This window comes from Melanaphis sacchari, unplaced genomic scaffold, assembly GCF_002803265.2.
Source record: "Melanaphis sacchari strain LSU unplaced genomic scaffold, SCAv2.0 Contig2110_pilon_pilon, whole genome shotgun sequence".
Classification (NCBI taxonomy): domain Eukaryota; kingdom Metazoa; phylum Arthropoda; class Insecta; order Hemiptera; family Aphididae; genus Melanaphis; species Melanaphis sacchari.
In genome coordinates this window covers 1-11928 of record NW_020271051.1, presented here as the reverse complement: position 1 = coordinate 11928, position 11928 = coordinate 1, and the positions used below count along the sequence as shown (strand labels likewise).

The 11928-nt window shown below is 28.0% G+C and overlaps 1 protein-coding gene across 1 annotated transcript; it reads right to left on the bottom strand.

The window, feature by feature from the left end:
- Positions 1–5900: 5900 nt before the first annotated feature.
- On the bottom strand, positions 5901–11692 carry LOC112593861 (eyes absent homolog 1-like). The gene is made up of 6 exons (XM_025338439.1): positions 11633–11692; positions 11474–11563; positions 10556–11069; positions 8361–8475; positions 7433–7736; positions 5901–6161 (listed from the first exon to the last, which is right to left on the bottom strand). The coding sequence occupies exons 2-6, from the start codon at positions 11549–11551 to the stop codon at positions 6081–6083; spliced, it is 1092 nt and encodes a 363-aa protein (XP_025194224.1). The 5' UTR covers positions 11552–11563; positions 11633–11692; the 3' UTR covers positions 5901–6080.
- Between the last annotated feature and the right edge of the window lie 236 nt (positions 11693–11928).

Below are 11928 nucleotides of genomic sequence, written 5' to 3'. Positions count from 1 at the left end.
GTGAACAATTGAACATGTTATTACAACCGTATACCATATACGATATAGAAAAATATAAAATATAAAATTATAATACGTAACTCATTAATTATTTTTCGTAAATATAAAGTTTTTCATTTTTTTTTATAAGTTTGATGTTTTTTAATAAAACACTACAAAATTTGCCGCCCCCTTCAAATTTTGCCGCCCTAGGCAGCTGCCTATAGTGACTAATGGGAAATCCGCCTCTGCACAAATGTAAAATTATAATATGATAATAATTAATAATATTAATTCTAAAATGATTAAATGTCGTATTTATATCATCTTTTATCGTAATTTTTGAATTTTCCACCTCTACATGTAAGCACACGTATGTTGTTAAGTTACCACTAATATTTATCACATTGAGAGGGTTATGATAGTAATTGGTGGTGTGTCCGTAGGTCTCACAATTTTTACACTGAGGAGGGAGCTCTTGGTTCTATATGTACCATGTAGTAGTTCAACTTAAATTTTTTTGTATAAAATTGATGAAAGATTTAAAAATTCTTTTTTGTTGTTGTTGGGTTTAAGGTCCACGAAAAAAAGTGGAAGTGGGTGTCCGTTTTTAGTGACGTCTACAACACGATTAGCGGAGTGACCCAGTTAACCGAGAGCGTTGGATATATATGAGACTAAAGTCGAAGGGTGTACATTTTTTATGACGATCTTGTAAGGTTGATATACTTGTATTTGTAGCATGAAAGTGTGGAAGCAGGAATTGATTTCCATAAGGTGTTGTGTGAATATATTAAAATTTTAGCGACCTTAAGGATGGACAATCAAATATAAAATTAATGACATACATGTAAACCCGTTATAGGGCCAGTGAGCCGAATTAATTTAATTTTGAAGGAGGAGAAGTCTTTAATGTCTCGGACATAAAATGGTGGAGCTCTGGTGTTGTCGTGTTAAGTAGAGACAGTGTATTCGTCGATTGCATCGGATATATCACCATTGACGTCGAGTTCAGTTCCACTGTCCTCATCGGACACCATAACGGTGAATCGGTTTGGTGAAACAAATTTTTTAAATTTATCATTTGGCTTCAGTGACAACGACGAAGATGGTAGATTTCTTTTTGTGGTTTAAGGCGTGCTCAAAGACGCTAAGGTCGATTTTTGACCGGTTTTGTAGCTCATAAATACGCCGTTATAAATAAAAGAAAAGTATAATGATTAATAGTGAAATAATGTCAGTGTTCAATCAATGACGTAATCGATATTTTCTTATCTTGATAAGATTAATCTAAATATTTTATTTTCCCGATTATTGATCTACGATCATATTTGGAAAAACCGTTTATTCCTATTAATTTATTTTGATATTATCGAAATTATATGAATAAAATATTTTTTTCTTATAATAAACTGCAATAGTACATGTTTAAAAAATGTCTAAATAATATCAAAATATGTTCTAAAAGATGAAAATATGCAATTAAAATCGTAAAATAAGCCCTTGAAGTAGAAAAGTGTCAAAATATGCAAAAATATGCACTAAAAAAAGTTTTATTTTTTAAATCGTATCATGAAACAAATTTTGTGCTCATTTAGCATATCATACAATCAATCAGAATAAATATGAAATGCATACAAATTCACGCTTTAGGTTTATTTATATTATGTATCATAGCTCAAGTACGTGTGCGATAATATGGTTAATAAATGATAATACGTATATTATAATGATACCTTAACATTTTAATAAGTTCATATCTAATTATTATATATTATTTCCATTCAGCCTAAATGTTTTCCAATGATATTTTATTATACAGTAGAGATTCATTTATTGTTAGATTTCAATTATCTACTTGTATACGTAAATATATCCTTCTTAGGAAAAAAATAAATGTATGCAATACAATTGATTCAAACTTTAAATCATAATAAAATGTAAAAAAAATTAAACTTATTGAAGATAATATAAATAAAATGATAAATACATTTTACGGGAGTTATAACATGTTGATAAATCTCACGGAATATCTGGGATCAGAGGAGAGCCTATGCCATATTTCTTTACCACCAGTAACGCGGTAGTATATACTATATATTATACCTAATCTAATACTGTACTGTTTGACGTGCAAACATATATATTTTATTAGGGGCAGATGATATTTACTGTATCTATGACTTTAATTATTCAGAAACTGAAATTAAAATGTCTTTACGTTTATATCCCATATTGTTGTCATTTGATAACCTTAAGTGCTCGAGTACAATCGTACAGAAAATACAGTGAAATTTGAGATTTAAGTAATAACATTGCACGTAAGGACGCCGCGCCGTTATTTGTATACATATACTATACTGGTTTCACATTGATAGTTTTAGTTGACTGTATTTGTCGTTCACAGGACCCGATTAGAAATTGAAATTAATAGGGCAAGACTGCAAGATTGCTGTACTTCCATAAATGTATTGTTTGTAAAATGTAAAAGGACCACTCGAACCGTAGTTTTACTTAAGTAACTAAATAAATAATCGATTTAAAATACAATATATGCTGTGTTGAGTATGTTGTAGCAATTTATTTTGGTATATGTACCTAATGGTGTAATATATTAATACTTATTTTAGTAGATAAAAAAAAATTTAGCATTTAAATAATTATTATGTTATAAGTCAAAAAAATTGTGGAGACTTGATGTTTTCCCATTACTTATTTTATTTTTTTTTATATTCAATGGCATTTTTAAAATAGTTTCAATAGAAATTTAATCTATTTCTCTCAAGTATATTGGTAACTTACATTGTAAATGGTAATTCTATTATTGAAGCAGCAGATATTAAGCATCATTTTAAATTAAATTCAAATTACTTTTCTTGTAGAAGTATTTGTTTTATATAGCACAATATGGTCATAAAATGGTTTATACCCTACAGAAATTGTATATATTTGATAAACTATAATGACATCTGAAAAAAAATGTATTAATAACTATACATTTACTTTGAAAATTTATTTTACAAACCAATTAAATTCATGCCATCAACTTAAATAAGTATCTGAAGTTTCAAGGCAGTATTTTTCTTATTTAACTAGTTCAATATACAACATTCGTTTATACATTTTACTTGCATCAAAACTTAAATAGGAATAGAAAATGGAATTTTTATTTTTATGTACTCTTTATAAATGACTTATATTGCTTGCAGGTACCGTACCTACACATAATATTGTTGATTAAATTATTATTATTATTTTTTTAATGCATTTAAAATTTACATACAGTAAGAATAAGATAAAACATATTTGCCACTAAACTGAATATAATATTTCTTTTTCAAACTATCGAACTACAAAATTATATTTTTATACATTTATATACATGTTCTCCGTCGTTTTAGATTCTATGTTGATCAAATTTACAATTTAAAAGATTTTTGAGTGGATACAAGTTTTATTTTAATACAGTAATTTTTGAAATTCTCAGTTTTTTTTTCAAAGTATTGTTATGTAATAGATATCATTAACTTGTACTTGATTTCACCAAATTAATGAAAACACATCTTATAAAAAATAATTGTTTAACATGACGGATTCAACTCTATAAAAAGTATTTTGTTATAATATAATACATAATATATATACATGTCCATACTTTTTATATATAATATATTTTTTTTTAGTTACAACAACATTGTTTTGCGTTCAGAAATTTATAATGTTGTGTTGTATTTGTTTGCAATATAAGAGCGTTTTAACGTGGATTAAAGCTATGGTTATTACATAGACCTTATACTAAAGTCTATGGGTTATTAATAAAACATAATATATAATAATTATAATTAATAATTAATATTTTTACGATAATTATAATACAATATAAATAAATTATAATTGAAATTGGTTTTACGTAACATTATTTTATTTGCAGTGTTTAAATAAAATTAAAATTATCGACTGATAAAAATAATTAGTGACTACTTGTTTTAGCTATCGATCAATAAGCTATTTCCCGCTAGTGTTTTGGTGTAGTGTATGCTATTTACCTTTTATCTACCATCACATTTTTCAATAATTTACCATTATTAGAATAAAAATTTATAAAACAAAATAACAATTAATTACCTACCAGTTTTTATTAACAATATAACAATAACATATATTGCGTATTTATAATGTCTCTCCAAAAGTTCTAAAAAGTAACATTTTTTTTAAAACTTCTGAAGGTAACTAGTAAACTATTTTAAATTATCTACTTTCCATATTGTGACATCTTCGTTTATTAAATATGTACATTCGATTTAATTGGCAAAATTTCATTTTTACAGAATAAAATAAAATAGTTAAATTAAGGCCGTACTAATTAAGGCTGATTATAAATACGTTACATTTTTAAAATAATTTAAATTTGATAAATTAAATTTAAAGTTTCTCTTATTATAGTAAGTACAAGCTTCTATAATAACATATACTCATAGCATAATAATACAAAAAATATAAAGCATATGAGATAATAGTTATACCTACACTAAACAGTATTTTATATTCTCGGTAGAAATGAGGTCGAATAACAACCTTTTTTTAAACAATATTAAGTTATAGAATTTTACTCGGTAAAAATTAAGCGCAACTTATACTAATCAAAGATTAAAGCAATTCGCTCAGCTTTTACATCTGTTAAATGACCACGCTCAGTATTGTTATTACGTTACGTCAAAATAACTACACTGCAGTCAGTATAAAATAAACTACAGCAAAAAGATAATTTTTTCAGTTACCACTAAATTTTTTTTGACCCAATGTAATTGGATCGAATAGGGACTTTTTACTTGTCAAACCAAGGGGTATTTACATAGGTACATATTATTTATATGTGCATGCACAGTATAACTTTTTTTTTTAATAATGATGCCTCTTTTGATATAATATTTGGGTAGTTCATTTTTTTTTAGTCATCTTAACATTATTGCTCTACAATCAGCATTTTTAAAATGTGAACAATTTCCTATTTAATCATGAATTTGTTTTTTTTTTTTTTTTATTTATTTATTTATTTAAATATTTAAATTAAAACTTTTTTTTGAACTATTTTATTAAACAACACTTAACTTGTAGAATAAAATACTAATTAAGTATACTTCACAATTTTAATTATTAAATAAAAATAATAATAATTCAAACTATTGTTTGAAAACCTAATTAAAAAAATAGGTATCGGTATTAAAAAAATATAAGTTTTACTAGGCATGCATGTCTGAGAGAGTTGAACATTTGAAATGTTCCTATATAAATGTGTATTTATATAGCTTGTCAAAAAAGTTACAATTCAGTCAAACGTAATCCGGTTAAGAAATTTAGTGTTACTTAAAAATTAGAAGAAACTGTCTGTTTCTATATCATTATAATTTATCGCAATATTATGATACAATTTCTACAGTGTGATATTTAACAAGTATCTATATAACGGCTAGTATAACATATTATATACAACATATAGTATGAACTATAGGAATAAAATATGAAAAAAATACATAATATACTATATACATATATGGGACTACGAAATTTGTATATAATCATCTGCATAGGGGAAAAAATGGGACGATTTCACGAGAAAAAAACTAATAGGCATATTATAATACAATTAATTTCAAGCGGTACAGAGTAATAATGGTAGGTATATAATATAATATTACACGCGAGAACAAAATATACGAACTCACAGTCACACCAAAATAATTTTAAATACTCAATAATAAAACCTAATAATATACAAACATTTTAAAACACATAATTTACGACGACGTGTTTATTTAATTATGTACATAACACTGTCGTTGTTGCGATATTTGTGTGGTTTATATTATATATAAATTATTATGTACACGCGACATTTCCATATTACTAAATTATAAAATAAAATAATATAAAAAATTATTATTATTATTATAATGTCATCACTGTGTCGAATCACACACATATTATATTATAAATACGACGACAATTGTAGTCTGTATCGACGATATCACTGATACTGACGATACTGCTGTTGACACTGCCGACGTTGCCTCTGACAATGCTGATGTTTCCGACTAGTCAGCTTAGAGAAATCCCATGTCGAGGGCGTTGTACAGAGCCTGGAGGTCACTGTGACCGGACACCCGCCAGAATGGAAAATTCATCTGTAAAGGCAAGAAAGTTAGAAATTGAAATAATATTACTCAACATCAGAAAAGTAATGGTTAGCACTTAACAGACAACAAATATTAAAATTCAAAATTTAAATTTAAAGCTTAAAATACGATATAATATAATAATAATATATAATATATATTCCTATATGCGAATAGTATCAAAATATCTCAATTAGGTTGTGTAATTAATTTATCATAAATATTTGTCAACTTTTTTTTTATCTGGGTTTTATTTGTTTGTTATTTTAATCTTTCAGACTTCAATAGAAATTACTTGCCAACCCTTTCATAGAATAATCTGTTTGGAAATAATGAACGACAAATTAAATATAATATATAAAATATAGATATTTTTTCGTACTCTAAAAGATTTATGATTTATGTTAACATTAAGTCATTGTTTACATGCTGTATTTTATATTTTATAACTAGTTAGATATTATATTTAATTGTATATCTATTTGTCATTGAAGTTCATGAATTATATTATTACTAAGAGCATAATGTCTAAAAACTTAAAATTATATTGTGTAATTAAAGACAAACAGGCGCCAGAAAATCTTCTTTAATTTTTTTTTAAATAAAAGTTGTTCTCTGTCTATATAAAAATGAGTAATCATTTGTATGGAGCTTATAGATTTTTAAATTATTGAACCAATTTGAAACAAATTTTTCACACAGTCTTCGAGACTCGAAAAATATTAATGGCTTTGTTTTTAAAATTATGAAGGTTGTTATTGTAAGGTTTTCTCATAAATTTAGTTTTGACTCGCAAAAATCGATTTTTTTGTTTTTTATTTTTATTAATTTCTAGTGTAAAAAATTATAGCTCAAAAATTATATAAGATTTAGGTACATAACCAAAATCGACTTATTTTACTTATTTATAGGGTTACTAATAATTGGAAGAACAAAAATAAACTTTTAGGTATATGATATATTATTTATATTTATAAAAGTATGTTTTTATACTCAAAAAAAATTAGTCCACCGATTTTGATGAAAAATTCAGATATTGTTCTTAGAGACATCAGGAAATTTAAAATATGTTAAACAATATATCAAGTTCTATTTTCAATCCACCAATGGTTGAATTAATTTACAAAGCGAAAGCGAAATACACACCGATATAAATTAACTCATGAATTGAAATACACTAAAACCAACATACGTCTATATAGCGCTGTATATTAAGTTTATACATTTTTCCCCTAACGAAAAAGCTGGATAAATAATAATTATTTTACTATGATAAGTACCTGTCGTGCGGCCCTTTCCTCTTCAGCCCCATCGCCGATCACCACATACGTGCATTTTCGACCGTATCGTTGTACTACCCGGTCAAAACACGATTCTTTTGACGATCCGGACGATGCCGTGGATCCCGGAGTGCCACCACCGCCGCCACCGGACTTACCACTGCCCGTCGATGGACCTCCACCGCCCCCGGAGGCCGAGTAGACATTTTCCACGGCAAAATGTTGTCCGAGTCCGTATAGGAGCAGCTTGGCCAACGCTGGTATCAGGTGCGTGGTGGTGACTAACACGTTGACACAGTTAGGCCTATTGCAGTCGTAAGTAAAATTCAATATAATATTCATGTATATCATTATTATTTATTTAATAATAATAATGGATGTAAACCCAAAACATATGACTGAGTAATATTGTAATTACGTAATATCGAAATACCGATGTTAAAAACTTTAAGTTAAGGTCTCATATACGTTTTTATATCAAAATGTATTTGGATTTTATGCCAATAACTGTATTGATTAACCTATAGTTATCAAATAAAACTTCTAAAGACGTTATTGATTTTGCAAAGAGGTTATCTTGAAAACGACTCTTCCAATTTTTTGAAATCTTACTAAATCCAAACTCTTCAAGATCAGATTTGTAAACATTATATTCTAAGAATTCAAAAAATAATCAAAACGTAATAACTTAGATGTGAAAAAATGAATTTACATACGTAAGAAAGTTGTTTTTAAGTAAAGTTCACGACGAATTCAAATGTTTTCAGAAATAGTATCGGATAAATAGGTTAGTTAAGTAATACAATTGGTAAAATATTGGTACTTTTGAAAATAAAAAATAAAATAATTATTAGTTGGTGCATTGTTATTTTTTTACATAGTCACACACTCTCACACACTGTTATATTATACACTTATATGAGCTTACCTAGAGTTGATAACATTTAAGCACTTGACAGCCATCGTCAGCCAGTCGTCGGTGTGCAATTCGATGTCGCTTCGAAGCTGAAGCCAAGCATCCCGTTTTCCAGGTCCTAACAGACCTACAATACAAAAAATTAAAATTTTCCATAAAACGTAAAAATCCGTGAGCCAATTATCAGAGACATAAATAAGGTGGCTTAGAAGCTAAGTCCACCAAAATGTATTCATAGTCCTAAAACATATTACATAATTTTTTTTTTTATATAATTATTTAGATTATTATAGCTTGCAGCACGTTGTGCGATTTTTTTTTTAATATAATAATAATACCTACCATTAATTATAAAAATGAATGAAGTAATATGTATGTCGGTTGTATAAAAATATTATTATAGATTTAATAAAAATAAATCTTATCACGGAAATCAGACAATATGCAAGTGATATAAGTCAATCTGAAGTTTATATTCATATTTGAAGATTGTGTAATTCGTAATCGCTATTGTACCGTGTTTATATGTTATATGCTTGTGCAATCATGCATCTATATATGCATCTGAAAAATGTGTTTCCAATGCGGTAAATACACCTTTAAAATATTAAAGATGTCTTAAAAAAAAAAAATCTTATTTGTTATTGATCCAACTCATAATTAATTTACCTAAATGCTATTATAATTTGTGAAAAATTTGCATAAGTGGAAAACCATCAAGACCAAGAATTGATTTGATAACACCTTACATTTTTTATAAAAGGTCTTCGAGTTATGTTATTTAGGTATATCGGGATAAGTGGATTGAATATTAAATTATTCTAATTACTAGATGTTAAATTTAATGCTTATCATAATGAAATTAATTATAAAGTTTATTTAAGAGTCAAGTACAAGAAAGTACAATTTTTTTCTAGTTAAATTTGTTTTCTTATAATTTTATTGTGTAGTTACTTATGTATGTAATATGTATGGTTCGTATAATAAGTTGTTTTGAGCGTAATGATGTACGCAATTAAGTTGAAATAGTGCATTCGTAAAAATAATTTATTATGAGTGTTGTTATTTATTTAATATTGTAATTATGTAAGGAAGTATCTGAAATCGAGTACAGTGAAGAAAATTATTAAATTACTTCAAGAATTACTTCGTGAGGTATTGTCAAGGCTGCAGCCCCGCTTCCACTGCCCATCGATCTCAAACACTTTTTTTTAAAATTGTAATTGCTATACACGTTTATAAACAAACAAAAAAAAAAAAAACCAATAATAGTATTGTTGATTTAAAAAACGCACGTTATTGTATAAATTATTTGAATTCCACACTCGATTATTATGATGCTTCACGCGTTGGCATCAGCAACTGTGCATTGCAATCAGGGATTTACATTATTATAAAATTCGAAGAACAATTAATTTAGGAAAATAATTAAATAATATTCAATCGAAAATTCTAAATTAAATAATCATAATAAATCGTAAATAATTATTTATTATTTATTATATTAATTAAATAATCATAAAAATAAAAAAATTGGCTTAGGTATTTATTTTTTCTATTTTACTGATAATAATGATAATCTATTAAGTAAATACTTAAGTAGGCAAAATGGATGATATATTTTTAATTACATGCTTACTCATTTTATAGGTTTACATTATATTCTGCAATAAACAGCAATATTCTATAGACAGTATTTTAGTTAATGCACTTTTAATTTTTTTGTATGAAATAAACTTTTACACCGTAACATGTATTATATCAGTTCTTACTTTGGTAATTTATGATTATTATTTAAATCCTGAAGTAGGTTTAAAAAGCATTAAGTATGCCTATACGGCTATACTTTGGTGACATAATTTATTTTATTTAGATTCGTTTTGAATAGACACAATCGTTTTGTCAAAATAATTTATATAGGTAGGTGTTACTCATTTTATTGCTCAAATATTAGTAATAACACTAATTACATATTATATATTATTTACAAAAATTATTTTCTCGTATTAAATAATTATTTGGTTATTTTTTAAATGTACTATTACTTAAATACTTTAATCTATTTTTAATCAATTTATCTAATAATAAAATAATCTTTACACTCTTTCCGATAGTTTTCGATTTTTGACTAGGTAATCCATTATTATATAGTCAACGATTAATCGAAAATTTCCCAGTCTTATAAAAATACTACCCATATTAATTACCTCCAACCGAGTTCCGGTACTGGTTGTATAACTCCTTGACTCGTCGGTACCGGAACGCCAACTTCCGCATCCAGTCCACGCCACCACCGCCGCCGGAACCGCCACCAACAGCACCACCCCTCAGGCTGCCGCTTCCCCTCAGACCGCTCGCGGACGACGGATTGGCGACGGCTGCACCCCCGACGCCGACACCCATCAGGTGATGGTGCTGGTTCTGCTGGTGCTGATACGGCTGCGTCTGGTACTGTTGGTGCTGGTGCGGGTGATGGTGTTGCTGTTGTTGGTGCTGTTGCTGGTGCTGGTGGTATTGTAGGTGTTGCTGGTGATTATTGCCAGCACTGGCACCAGTGCTGTTGAAGTGATGCTGGTTGATAAAGTGGTTTTGATGGTGTTGTGTGGAAGCCGTCGATGCGGAAAACCCGTCGGCACCAAAGTCGTAGCCAGACAGGTCCTGACCGTTGTCGTCGGACGCGGCGTCGTCGATGTGCTGTGCCTGGTCGCCGCCGCCACACTCCTGTGAACAAATCGTAAAATGAATATAAGATTAAAATGTTGTTGTATTCGCAGATAAATAATATAACTAGATATTGAACCCACAATTTTAAGTTTTGAATACCGGAAAATGGTCGAATTATCTCATCAAAGAGGTCTAAGCTTACAATTTTGTCATCGATAATAACAGAATTACAGTTTAAAGGTCTATGATAAAATCCAATTTATTTAATTACTTTAGTAATTAACATATCACATCTCAATGAATAGACTGTAAAAAACGGATCTCTTTGATTAAAAAATTCGGCTATTTCACCGACATTAACGTTAAAATCGAGTAGTTATCTAGTTGTATGATATGATTGTGGTTCATGTTATCGTTTTTATTATAGCAACGACAATGTTGGTTGCACTATTACCACGTACCTCGATTTCGTTGAAAAAGAAATTCTGATCAGCCAACGTGAATATCATCTCTTCCATCCGGTATCCGAGCTGCTGCATGACTCGCTGGTCCTATGCAAATGATAATGAATGAATATGGTGACGGTATTATTTTGTAATATTATACAGGTATAATTATACCTTATACGAATCACAACATTTTTGTGCGGTGATATTTAGAGGAGCATCGTAATAGCCATGAAGAGCCAATTTTGATTTCATACATTTTTCGTTTACGAAATGTAAAAAAACGGTATTTTTATCTGTATAGGTTTTTTACGATATTTAATTTTTCAGTTAGTTAATATATGTAAGTATTTAAACATTCTTATATTAGTCATAGCTTAAAATGAAAATATTTTAAAAAACTAACGTATATTAACCCTATAAACACACACACACACACACACACACACACACACACACACACACACACA